This window comes from Theobroma cacao, chromosome 2 (assembly GCF_053813885.1).
Source record: "Theobroma cacao isolate CCN51 chromosome 2, ASM5381388v1, whole genome shotgun sequence".
Lineage (NCBI taxonomy): Eukaryota > Viridiplantae > Streptophyta > Magnoliopsida > Malvales > Malvaceae > Theobroma > Theobroma cacao.
The window spans coordinates 47,608,358-47,622,218 of NC_142640.1; the positions used below are offsets into that span (position 1 = coordinate 47,608,358).

General features: G+C 34.7%; 2 protein-coding genes across 3 annotated transcripts; both read left to right on the top strand.

Annotated features, from left to right (window-relative positions):
• Positions 1-231: 231 nt before the first annotated feature.
• POD1 (POLLEN DEFECTIVE IN GUIDANCE-like protein) lies at positions 232-8,494 on the top strand. Of its 2 annotated transcripts, none has more exons than XM_018116308.2 (11): positions 232-1,052; positions 2,121-2,272; positions 2,596-2,718; positions 3,712-3,796; positions 3,986-4,059; positions 5,409-5,559; positions 5,652-5,819; positions 6,760-6,857; positions 6,968-7,090; positions 7,290-7,358; positions 7,824-8,494. In XM_018116308.2, the coding sequence occupies exons 1-11, from the start codon at positions 452-454 to the stop codon at positions 8,028-8,030; spliced, it is 1,851 nt and encodes a 616-aa protein (XP_017971797.2). In that variant the 5' UTR covers positions 232-451; the 3' UTR covers positions 8,031-8,494. The 2 variants fall into 2 exon arrangements, with proteins under 2 accessions (XP_017971797.2, XP_007045502.3); XM_007045440.3 differs by having other exon boundaries at positions 233-1,052; positions 2,615-2,718; positions 3,708-3,796.
• Positions 8,495-11,325: 2,831 nt separating this feature from the next.
• Positions 11,326-13,782, top strand: LOC18610026 (PLATZ transcription factor family protein). The gene is made up of 4 exons (XM_007045445.3): positions 11,326-11,546; positions 12,132-12,392; positions 12,908-13,066; positions 13,154-13,782. The coding sequence occupies exons 1-4, from the start codon at positions 11,544-11,546 to the stop codon at positions 13,397-13,399; spliced, it is 669 nt and encodes a 222-aa protein (XP_007045507.3). The 5' UTR covers positions 11,326-11,543; the 3' UTR covers positions 13,400-13,782.
• Positions 13,783-13,861: the final 79 nt, after the last annotated feature.

The following is a 13,861-nucleotide window of genomic DNA, read 5'->3' on the forward strand; positions in this document are numbered from 1 at the left end:
CCAATTAAAAACTTTTTTTAAAAAAAAATACATCAATTTATTAAAAAAAAAATTTTTTTCAAAAAAATCTTCTTTCAAACAATACCCTCTCCCTCTCTCTCCGATATTATAAGAGGAAAAAAAATATTCTCCTATATTTATTAATATTTAATTTGGTAAAGTTAAAAAATTGAAAAAAAAATCAAAATAAAAATGCGAGACGGAGACGGATAATTACGTGTAAGCGGCTGAGTTGTAGAACGACGTCACTCGCGCCAATAGCAAGTGAGATGAAACATCACCAGACAAATTAAACGGGAAAGCAGAAATGAAAAGTTGAATCCCCACTAACAGCCCACTCACTCCAATGAACACGAAACAAATCAAAAGAATGAACAATAATTAATTTTGAAATTTTTGTTATAAAATTATTGTTTTTTTTTTTGGATTTCTCTCAAATGTTCGGGTAACGATGGCTTTGAGATCGTCAGGTCGGAAGCTGTCGTTCGAGATTTTGAGCAAAAGCAGCTCTTTAGCAGAAGAAGAAGATCGATCTTTATTCTACCGATCGAAGTCAGATCCAATCCAATCCCAAAACGGCGTCTCTCAACCGTCCCGTCGGAAGAAGAGAAAACACAAGAAGAAGAAGAAGGAGTGTAGGACAGAGTTCCCGATAATTCCGGAAGATCCGGTATCGGAGCAGCAGGGCAGCAGCAGCGGAGTTGTGGTGGAGTCGAATTCCGAGAATTACGGGATCAGAGATAACGGAAATGTTAACAAGATCAGTTATGTTGGTGGCGGGAGCGTCGTGGTGGTGGAGGAGAGTGTGTGCCAGAATGTGTGTGGTTTTGGGGAATTGAGGCAGAGGAATGTCAATGGAGTTGTCGGTGGCGGAGGAGAGGAGATGGCGACGGTGGCGGCGAGGGCGGACGAGAGTGGTGTGGAGGTGAGTAGTTCCAAGGAGCCGTTGCCGACGGCACCGCCCCAGACTGTGGCAAATGGGAATGTGCCGAATAAGTTGGAGACAGCTGAGTCGTTGGATTGGAAGCGGCTCATGGCCGAGGATCCTAATTGTGAGTTTTTACGCAATTTCATTCTTTAATGAATTTCTTTCGTTGCGAATTTGATGGAAATCTATTACGGTGCATGGAATATGCTATAAGAAAGTAAGGAACAAGTATAAATAAATGGTTCAAATATGGTTTTAATCATTACTCCTAATTAATTCAAGAGTGGCAAGAAAGAATTTAGGAAAACTATTATCAAAATGGAATGGCAATATGAACAATGATGGTTGATGGTAGAGTGTCACTCATATGTTAGTATTCTAGACATTAAAATGATCATAGTTGATGATCGAGACTAAGATAAAGAGATCTGTAAGTTAGTATTCTAGATATTAAGTGTGAATGTATATATCTCTGGAAGTAGTGGTTCGATAGTGTAAAAAGTTTTTAGAACAGAGGGTCTGATGTCCTTCTAGCCTGTCCATAGCCCCTTGTTGAGTTCAATGGAGAAATTCATTTAGCTGAACCTAAGTAGTTTGAGAATGAGGCTTAGTCTGTTGACTTATGTTATAAAAAGATGGTGCAAAATTGTCTGTCATAGTTCTGCATGACATGATAGGGAATATAACTCATGCATGTGTCATATGGTAGAGATTCCTGCATGCTCTAAGGTTGATTTTACGTTTATTGACTAATGCAGAAAGGAGAAACCAGTTTTAAAGACACCTTTCCTTTTCTTTGATTGGAACCACCTCTTTAAAGTTTTTTTTTTTTCTTCATTGTCTCTTTGTTCAAGGGGAATCTGAAAGCACTGACAGAAGCATGTACAAGTTGTTCAATTGGTTGACAAACATATTTATATGTTGTAAGCTTTTATTCTATAATAATTGCTGCTGATGTTGGATGCAGGAAGTTATGATTGTTGATATGCAGACTGACTTCTTAGTGGAATTTTGTATAGAATAATGTTATCTGATTTATTAAGATATATAAGGATTCTGACCTTAAGTGTGGTTGCCTGGGGGAAAAAATTAGGAAGCTTAGCACTGTATCTGCATTCTCTGGTTTATTTCAGTTATGTTTCTTGGAAGCATTAGTTTAAAATCTACTCTTGTTTGGTTCTCGGCTGGTCAGATCTTTTTACAATGGAGAAATCACCAGTGAAATACTTTTTGGAAGAAATGGATAATGGAAATTCATTGCGGAGCACCACAACATTTGGTAGTGAGAAAGAACGAGAGAGAGTGTATGACACCATCTTCCGCTTGCCCTGGAGATGTGAAGTGGTAATCTTAGCTCTCTCTTTTTGAATTTTGATAGGGATAAAAAAAAGAGAAAAAAAAAAGGAAAGATGGATTTTCCTGATAATTATACCTTTACCTCATCACTTTATTAATAATAAGCTTTCTTGCACTTATTATTCATTGTTTCTTGTATTTGCATTTTTACCCTTTTGGTAACTTACTAAGATTTTATTTCTGTGCATTGAAGATGAAATGTCTACTAAATTTTTTAAAATGCTGGAATAATGGTGTATTTCTGGTGGATTGCTTAACCAAATCAAGATTTATGTTCTGGTAACATTATATCTTTTTGAACCTTTCTCAAGCACAAAAACATTGTTTCAGCTTATAGATGTTGGCTTCTTCATCTGCTTCGATTCTTTTCTGTCCTTGTTAACTATCATGCCAACAAGGATTCTGATTGTGCTCTGGAGGCTCCTGACTACAAGGTTAGCTATCATTCTCTGATATGTATGTGAGTACGTACCTTTAATACATATGATTTGTTGGGAATATATGCATGCAAATATACCACTCAAATATATGCAAATATATGAGCATTATTTGGTTGATTGATCAATCTTACAACATTTCTTTATTCATCTAAATATTATTTGGATTCCCCATGCTTGTAAGAAAATTGTGTCAACAGTAATGCTTTTTTTTTTCTTTGTAGCGCGTCCCTTGAAGTGGTAAAATGATTCTGTAAAATTCTGAGTTATGCTTTCATTTCAAAGCCTCAAAAAGGCTTGAAGATGACAATTCATTACCGTCATCTTCCTTTTATTAATTGGGGTGCAAATCTGATCCTTGCGCATATTTTAATACTTCCTCCTCCTCCTCTGGATTATTCTTCCCTAGGAGGGAACCATTTTGTTTGAACAATCACTGTTTCTTAGAAGATATGGGCACGGATTCTGGCTTGGAATTTGAGTAGCAGAAAGTCTAGAATGGGGATAGTCCCTAAAATTTGAAACCTGAATTTAGGGTGTCTTCTTTTTTTTTTTTTTTTGAAATCTTGGTTTCCTTTTTTTTTTTTTGTTTCATTTTAATGAAAAGCGGAAAACAAATTTGAAAATGTGCTTGGTAATTTAAAATAGGAACGATGTTCTAGAAAATGGAATTTTAAATTGGCATAAAAATGAAAACAATTTGCAAACATTTTTCACTGTTTTTTTTCCCAAAATAAAGACAAGAACAAAAGAAATAGTTTTTGTTCTTGTAACATGTATTTCCTAAAAATTAGAAAGTTGGGAATGAGACTATTCTTGAATTATGTATAAAAAATGTTGTTTTTCTATGCTTCTTTCAGTTGATCAAACATTTAATTCTTTCAGTCCATATTTAAAATTGTGCTCTATATTGTTCTTTTTTCACACATAGCACAGCTATTGTAATTTGTAATGATTGCAAAATAACCTAACCATCTTTGTGACAGGCAGTTCAAGAGGCCTTCAGCTGCCGAGCTGTGTGATTTTGGCTGCTTTGCTGTTCTGGCCTGTGGAGTTATTCTCCTGGAGCGAACAGGTATAGAAGGACATATAACTGCATCCATGTTTGTAAAAAACAAGCATTAACAAATATCCAAGTGTTATTGCTGCTTGTTAAGCTTTGAGGCATAATTATTACTCTTCCAGTTCATTGACCAAGAGTTTAACAGGTAATACTGATTTAATTGGTGGTTTTCTTTTCTAATTTAAGTTTTTGTCTTCCCAGATATCAGCCTGATATATCACATGATTCGTGGGCAAGGAACATTCAAACTCTACGTGGTTTACAATGTGTTGGAGGTGGGAATAAACAGCTGAACCTGAGAAATTTTGCATACTCAATCCGAATTACTTGAGAGAATTATTAATATGCATTTGAGGGAACAGAATAGAGGCTTAACATTTACCATGAACAAGGTATAGACTGTCTGAGATTTTGTTGCTTCATGGATTTAGGGCCAGAGTTTGATGGACACATTGGTTAAAAATTCTGGTGTAGTTATCTTCTTTCTTTTTTTCACTTTTAGATTAAAAGTCTAAAAGAAAAAAGAAAGAAAGAAAAAAAGAAAGAAAGAGAGAGAGAGAGAGAGAGAGAAGAAAAATTAGAGAAAGAAGTGGAAACACATTGGGAATCTTTAAGGTGTTACAAAAGCTTTTGCGAGTTTCAATCAGAAGAATTTTATAGTCTCACCATCAAAAGAATGCAAAAAGTTGTAAAGGGATTTTATCAAGCAGCCTTTCTTAGTTGCTTGTTCAATTTTCTGATCTTCTCAATCTAGTAATGATAGAACCTGACAGACTCAATCAAGTACTATTAGAGTTGATTACAATGTGGCACTGTGGTGGTGTCCATCATTGGAGATCACATTAGTTGTTCTAACCTTAGGAGACATCAACTTAGTAGGGTGAAAGGGGTAACAGCTAAGGTGGTCAATGAGACATGCTCATGATACTTGGAAAACCTTGGAAAGGAGTACAGAGCTGCAGGTTTCTACTTGTTGAGAAGCAAATATTCCTTAAAACATTGAAAAATGAGAACTTTTAGCTCCCAGCTTTTTAATCGTTGAACTCCATAGTTGCAATTTGCCAAAAATAATTGCTAATTGTGGCTGATGGCCTGTTACTAAAATAGCATATTCCTCCATACTATTTATCAAAATTTTTTGAAGTTGGAGTTGGGACCATTTTTTCCAAGGGAGAAGTACAAAATTTTTATGTGAAAAATATCTCAAAGGAAAGGGATTAAGGTTATGGATTTGATGTTTGCGTAGTATGCTACTTACACTTAAATAAATTCTTTGCTTTCTGAATATATTTTTACTTTTGTCACCAATTAAAATATTAATAGCGTATGTTATTAGCAAAGAGTCTATAGCTATAATTATCTAAATTTTAAAATTGCATAGCTAGGGCTTCTAAAATAAGATTAGATAGTCTTTAAGAGATTTTTTTGGATTGATGACTGTCAGTGACATTTATGGTTTCATTTATTTTGTACCTCTGTGATAGGATCTGTTTTACTGTAAGGAACTAGCGTGTGTGTTCCTCTAGCATCAATGTTGTTTCTAATGCCATTAGTATCTTTTTGCTACCATTAGGCTGAATTGTGTATAACTCTGTTTTTTTGTTTGTTTTTTGTCCACATCCAGATATTTGATAAATTATGCCAAAGCTTTGGTGGAGATGTGTTAGAAACCCTATTTTATTCTGCAGAAGGACTTGCAAATTGCTCTCCGGAAAAAATGAGATTCTGGATTCGTAGATTTGTTTTGGACCAAGCATTGGCTATGGCTTTTTCAAATATCCTTTTACTCTAGTGATGATCTCTCTCTCTCTCTTTCTCTCCTCTTCTTTGATATTCTTGTTCCGTTTTTTTCCTTGACTATCATTACTTCTTCATTCTTTTATTTTATTAGCTCAGGCAATTACTTTATCAACTTGCATCGTTGCTCATAATAATGCATTATTTGCTTTGTTGGTATCCAATAACTTTGCTGAGATAAAAAGTAATGTCTTCAAACGTTTTAGCAAGGATAACATCCACAGTCTGGTATACTCAGGTTAGTTGCTCTTTTGCATGTTTCTTTTTATGGTGTTTGTGACTGTCTGATGATATTTTGGATTCTTGCGGAATTTAAAGTTCAAAAGGAGTGATCATTGTAACATTTTTCAGATGATGCTTTTTATGTGATTCAAGGGAAATGTTGAAGATATCTTCCTGTAAACTTCATTTTGAAAGTTATGAGACCTGAGTCCTAGCTATGGCCATGTCACTTTATTAACAATGGTTGATGTTTTGTGTACCCATTAGTATCATAGAGCATCATTTGGCTTGCTTGCTTTAAGCAAGTTTTTTTCTTGACATTTATTTTCTGTAGAGTATATGCATTCTTCTTTCGCTGCTTAGTTACACTTTCTTCCTTCACACTCTATTCTCTCCCTTTGCCATTACCTCTCATTCTCTTTCCATCCTTGCTGTCATATTTATATTACTGACTTATCTTGCTTTCTGATATTATCTTGATGCCTCCTTGTGGCCTACCTTGTTTGTTGGTGCAAACTGCCTTGTTCCCAGTCCTGTGGGGTGAGTGCATTGTTAGAAGGTTTTTTATGTCTACTTACTCCGGGACGAAGATGATAAGGACCCTCTGCTATTTTAATAGTTAGTCTGCAAACCTGACTGTACATGATGGTTTAGGAATTTTTTTCTTATTGGCCATTGTGATTGATTGTGCATTTCAATGCTCACATATTTAGAAAATATTCAGCTGCCAAACTAATTGAAATATTAGCTAAAAAGAAAAAAAGAAGAAGTTATAATTCTTGTATCAGTTAGTGTGTGAGAACCAATTTGAGCATATTCTACACGGGAACCATGGAAAAACATTATTAAAATAATATTATACCTGCATTTTATGTATATGTTTTCTTTTTGGTGTATTGCTCATTGTCTCAGTTTTTTAATTAAAATGTAAATTCTTGAATTATTTTGCCTCTCAGATTCAGTAGAGAGATTCCACATTTCAGCATTTCTCTTATTCATTTTAGCTCAAAATATTTTAGAAGCAGAGGGTCCTTGGTTCGAAAGTTTTCTTTATGTAAGTACACTGTAAAAAATCACAGTACTCTTTGTTTTAAGATATTTTCTTATCAGAAATGCCGTACAGGACTTTGTTTGGCTTGCTCATATGTCGTATGAACTCTGCAGAATGCGCTAGTGGTTTTTGTTTGTGAAATGTTAATTGATATCATAAAACATTCGTTCCTTGCCAAATTCAATGGCATAAAGCCCATTGCATACTCTGAATTTCTTGAAGATCTCTGCAAGCAGGTATATGCTTCTCCTGTTGACAAATTACTTATCATTCCCCCCTAGAACCCTTTTTTTGTTTTTGACAACAAATATTTTTCTTTTATATCATTTATTCAGCCATATTTCCCTCGTATGCTTTTTGCATTCTATAAATTAGCTTTTTTAACTTGCTTTTGTATTAATCACTTTTAAAATAAGTCACTGTCAACATTTTCAGACTTTGAATATACAAACTCAAGATGGCAAGAAAAATCTCACTTTTGTTCCACTTGCGCCAGCTTGTGTGGTGAGTAATTGTTAATACTCTGTCCCATTGGTTTCTTGCTCCTCTTCCCTCTCCCACTTCTCGCCCCTTTTATTGATGTTTACATGGTTTTTTCATATCTGGCCTTTTTGCAGTTTTTTATTCTTTCTACCTTTTAATATTGAATAAACAGTTTCTCCCTTATGGTATGTCTTCACAAAACGCTCTCTCCGTAGTATATAATAAAGTCTGAAAGTTGAAGTGATAAGATTTCTGCGTTTGTTGGAAGCATTAAATGCTAGCCAGTAGGATGCGAGGGAAAAGCACGAAATTTTCTAATGATACATCAATAGGGTTCGAAAGATTTGTTCAATTTCTGGTTAATTAGTTTCTGTGTTGAATTTCTAGCTTGGTTTAAAAAAGTAGTAAAAATGTAATTTATTTTTTTCTGGGAAGTATTTCAAATTACCTAATTTATTATTATTATGATTATTATTTTGTGTTTAGGTCATCCGAGTGCTGACTCCAGTATATGCTGCTCACCTTCCGTACAGCCCCCTGCCATGGAGATTCTTTTGGATCCTTCTCTTGATCTCCATGACCTATGTCATGCTCACAAGCCTAAAAGTGATGATTGGCATGGGCCTACAAAAACATGCAAGTTGGTATGTCAATAGGTGTCGTAAAAGAAAACACCATCTTCACTTCGATTGATTTAAAACGATGAAGGTGGATGCTGTCAGAAAGTTCTGTTGCTTCCTTGTGGTGATTCTTATCATCCATTTTGACCTGGTGGGGAAAGTATCAATCAATGAGAAATATAGGAAAACTGCTCAGATTTGTTCGCGAGATACAGGTAGCAGTAATCAACATAAAATATGGCAAATTGAATCCCAAAGAGTACACTGTGTAGTCTTGATACAGGGGTTTTACATGTAAATGGGTCTTCTCCCTCCAATTTTGTCGAGAATCTATCACTTGCTGGCTTCAGAGACTCTTCATACAACAAAGGTTTCGGTATTACTATTTCTCCCTAATCTTCTGGTGCATCCCTTGCTTCAATTTTTTTTTTTTTTTTGGGGAGGAGGGGGGTTTACATTCATATCTAATATAAGAGTATTGTTCAAAAACAACTCCGGAGTGTAAAATAGAAATAAAACGATTTTATATGTCTTTTATGATAGTGACTTATGGTATCGACCCCTACTCTTCTGACTGTAAGAGTCATATGTGACCACCAACGTTGCGAGACTTTTCTCTAGATAAATCTCTGCTATTTCTGGTCCACGTGCATGTCCCAAGGCTTTGACACAGTTAAGCATGGGATGGAATCGTGCTTTCTATTGTTGACGAAGCTCAACTAGGGTTACTAACTGAACGGTTGTGGAGGCATGTGTCCAGAAACCTTTAAGACTTTTAGTGGCCCCAGAATCACAAAATAATAATTATTGTAGAGACCATATCTTCCGTTGATTTGACAAGGGGGAGGTCACGGAAATAACGCAGGGTCTCGGGTCCCTTGTGCATGCATTCGGTGGATTAGTACGAGGGGAGGGGCCCTGTATAACCTTTTCCTTATCATTTTGTTGATGCCAAAGATGACAACGAGCAAGGAGTACTGAGGGGCGCCGGGGGTTTTCGGCATCCGGCCTCCGATGTTTAAGTAAGATGAAAGAAAAGGGAGACGATGAGAGCACCTAGCTTTCCGAACCTGAGGATTTTTTTCCTCATCTGTTTTTCTGGCTTCTAATGTGTATTGTGCTATTGACATCTCGGAAATGGTTATGCGGCTCTCCCTAATCCCAAGAGTTGACTAACAATGCAGACACTATGCCCAAAATGCAGCACATGGCTACAGAGCATTTGTCAAGACTGATCAAGAGTGGCTGAGACCAACAACTTTTGCCATTTTATCCTTTGACGCGACTAGACATGAAATTATCCTCATCTGCTTCAAGGGAAAGAAAGAAGACCCAAGATTAGACCGCATAATTGATTAATAGCCTATGAGGAATGGTTAATACTTAATAGTAGCCTAAAAGATTACAAGAGAAAAATGAGTAGGATTAAAGGTATGATTAGTTAGCAAATCTTGTGGGTGTCATGTCAAACTCCAGCCCTAGGTGGCGAAGCACATTCTTTTTGAGTCATGATCTAAATAGTAAGTCAAAAAATCAACTAAATAACTGTAATCAACTACATAACAATTAATCCCACTACATATATGACAAAATTACCAACTCTCTAGCCTCCTCAACTATAGGGGGGGTTTGAAATGTTACACCTCTTTTTTTCAAGTTGATTGAATTTCAATTGAATAAAAGCAAAAGTGCTTCTTTTAAAGAAATCAACACTTTATGTTCTCTATCCAAAATAGGAAAAGAGGACCAACCTTTCCAATTTTCACACAATTTCTCATTATGTTTTTGTTAGTGGATTGAATTCCTTATATCTACAGTGCCATTTCTTATAGTGTTGGTCAAACCTAATGGATTTAACATGTAAAACACAATACCAAATATTTCTTTAATAAAATTGTAATATGAAAAAAGCGTATTTTTTTAGTTCAAGTTTACCCTTTTTTTCCTCTTTACCCCCTCCCCCTCCCTCTTTTATTTTGGTTTTAAATGCGTATTATCACTTGTAAACAATTTTGACTTTTTCATTTGAAACAAAAGGAACGCCATTTAATTTTTTATAATATTTTTGAAATATTGAAGAAACGACTCCAATTAATTTTATCTAAAAAGGTCAAAATGAATAAGCTTTATAAAAAAAGAGAAGACATCAAAGTAATAAACTAAATAGATAATCTCCAATAATAAAACAAAAATTATCAAATAGTATAAGGATTGTAATCCTTACTTATCACTTTATATTCACATTGACGTAAAGGGTGAAAATATCAAGTTTATCAACATATCACGTCAATATTATAAATAAAAATTTATTTAAATTTTTTATTAGATATTATGTTTTATTATTATAGTTAATTCACTGAGCATTAAAAAATTAAATTAAAGTGATAATGATAAACAAAAATTAGGGATAACCCTGGAAAAATGTGAAAAAGAGATTTGCAAAAATTGAAAAATGGGTAGAGTTGTGGGTGAGGCAGGTAAGATATCATTCCTAGATATGCTTTTGCCCCCTCATGTGTTGATCCTGTTCAGACTTGACAAATTTCGGAGCAAATATAGGAATTTCCTTTCTATGGACAGCTTTTCCTTTTATTATACCTTTACAAATAAAGACTGCCCCCCTTTCTTATTTCTCATAATATGCCCCACCAAAAGTCAAATTTGTCCACGATTTCAACCTCCCTTCCCGTCATTTTTTGAAGGGTAATATCGTCATTTCAATTTACCCTGATTTAGGGTTTTTTTTTTTCCATCCTTTATGAATTTTTATTTGACTTGTCCTGACATTTTATGTATTTTATTTATTTATTTATATTTAAATGTACCACCTGCAAAGGAGATGACCGAGTGGAGAAAATTGAGGCCTAAGAAAAAGTCATTCTTTAAAATAATTTAATGATTTGCTCAAAATTTGGAAAACATAATTAATTGAGAAATTATTGCATTTTAATTGATACTAATAATAATCATAGTAACTAATAATGATGATTTCTCATTTTTTGTTTTGTTTTGTTTTAGAACGTGTTCAAACCGTTTCTTATCCGAGTATTAATAAACTTATTTTCGATCCGTCTAATTTTGACCTAAACTTAGTTTTGTACGTATTGAGAAAAAAAAATAAAAAATTATTCAGTTTCGATTTTCCACAAGTCCAGTAAAATTAATTAAGAGTAAGTAAAAATTGCAGTACCCAAAAATTTACTTTTAACTTAGGTTCATGAATCATGATGATGATCATGATGAAGATGAGTCCAACTAAACAACTTCATTAATAGCCGTCCGATCACGTTTTAACTCTCCAACCAGAAAGATTTATTAACCTTTCCCGCCTAGGGTAGGTCACTTCATTTTCTTAGAAAACGTTGATCACAAAATTTTCTCTCTTTCCATTTTGTTTTTCCTTTTATTTTATTTTAATATCTTTCACTGCACATTCCTTGTATCACTCTTTCCACATTCTGTAGACTTGTCTTCTCTTCTCGCTCTCTCTTCCTTCTCTCTGCAAATTAAAGCTTGCTAATTGTATTCATTAGAGTATTGATCAGAGGAAAATAAGAACAAAAAATATCAAATTCAAAGCAAAGAAATGGTGAGAAATCTGTTTCTTTCACTAACTGCTGGTGTCTCCTTATTGAATTGGTTTTTTCTGTCAAACGTAACTCAAGTTTTGAATGATGGCCATCTCTGTTTTTCTTGTTGGTGATTTATGTTAATTTGGCTGTCATGTGTCCGTTTGGTTCCCAGGAAAATTTAGATGGAAAACAAAAGAAACACAATCTTTCTGAATCTAGTAATTAGTGCTCAGCCTTGATATAGTCATGAAAACAGCCTGTATAGCTTCTTGGGTCAGTTTCATTTTGTTGAAACTCTTAACCTTTCCACGAATTCAACAGCTTTGCAGTAGGTGTTTGAATTTTGAATCTTGAATGTTGAAGTTTGTTGAATTGTACTTGTTTTGGTGAAATCTTTTGTGAATTATACTTCTAAGATGGTATATTTACATTAAATGTTGAATCTTGATATTGAATTCATCTGTTTCTCAAATTCTGAATCGGCTTTTGAGTACTAATTAAAGCTGTAAACTTTGATTGAATTGTGAATCAAGAATGCTGAAAAGTTCATTGCTTTGCAAGCTTTTTGTTTTGATATCAGTGGATTACATTTGTTATTGTAGGTGGGTTGCGGGTTATACATAAAGAAGAAAACAGATTGGCTCTCTACGCTTCTCCAAAGTGAGTTCTTTGGTTCTTGCTCTGATCATCAAGACCTCAGGAAAAGTGAGAAAAACGTGTTCTGCATCGACTGTAGTCTTGAGTTTTGTAGGCATTGTAAGGCTCACGGCCATCATCGGTCGCTTCAGATCTGCAAATATGTCTATCAAGATGTCGTTCGCGTTCAAGAAATGCAGAAGCATCTTGACTGTTCCAAAATTCAGGTTCTTAGCCATGAAACTTTCATAAATTGATGATCAAATTCAATGCAATTTTCTGCCTTGCTGCTTTGTATAGTATTATGGAAGTGATAAAAGATTGTTTTGGGGTGATCAATCACAAATTAGAATGCACCAAATTGTCATTAACTTCGTCTAATTGTTACTGATATATTGTATTAGATGAATATGAATTTGTAATGAAACATCTTTTTGTTCTGATTGTTGATTTGTCAAAGTAGTAGTAGTAGCAGTAGAAATTAAGGAGAGCACACACTGAGATACGAAATCAAAGAGAATAGATTTTCTTATCATTATGTTTCCAGGACAATCCAAAATTGCTTTTCCCTGTTGTTCTATTACTGCATTGGTTTATCCCAATATTTCCATATCCACAGATTCAGCTTATAATTACTTCAGTGATTGCCTGATTGCCTTCCACTTTTCTCTTTTGATAAACTTTAGTAGCAAATTGGAATGATCATGGGATTTCCTTTGCTGAAATGATTTTTATCTGACAGACATATAAAATCAATGGTGAAAAAGCTGTGCATCTGAATCCTCGGCCCCAAGCCAAAGATGCCAAACCATCAACAAAATCAAAAACCGGTGCTGCCTGTGAAGCTTGCGGAAGATACCTTCAAGACCCGCCTAATCGCTTTTGCTCCATTGCATGCAAGGTAACTACTTAGATTCCCTTTGGATTTATTTCTAAAACCCCAGTTTTGTGCTTGAAATTTCCCTCTTACTTTGTCTAAATGTTTCAGGTATCAGCTGTTGATGTGAAGCCTAAAGACCAAAGCGATAAACTGGAATTGCCAATACAAGAAATCCCTGATCTTTCCCTGAAGGACAACCAAAATTCAGATATAAGTACAGAAGAAGAAAAGCAATCCTCAATCTGTTCAACAGATGTTTCCGAGGAGACTAAAACATGGGTGAGCACAAGTTTAAAGCCTAGGAAACGAGTGAACAAAAGGAAAGGCATTCCTCATAGAGCTCCTTTCTGTTAATAAATGCAGAAATTTTGGTAGATACTGCAGAAAGGGTACTTAATAAAATTTATAGCTACAACAGTTGATTAAGAATGACACTGTTTCTAATGAAGAAAGTCACTCATCAAGGACTAGTCCTCGTTTTGGAATTTAGTTGGGGTTAGTTGAGAGGGCAGACCCACAATGTCATGAGAGAATGTGATTTTTTTTTTTAATTTGTTCCTTTGAGCAGAATGTACAGCATAAGAGCAAAGAGATAAGTTGGTATTGAATTGCAGCAGTGGCTTTTAATCTTTGTATCTACCCCCCCTTTGATTGGATTCTATTATGATTTTGTTTTTCTTTCGGTGGAATTTAATTTTCAATGGTTTGAATAGGATATTCCTTATTACACCCAACAATTTCCCTTCCCCTTTATACTTATATTATGTTTTTAATATGATTTGATTACTCTGGGGCCTTTTGCTCTTGATGGGAATG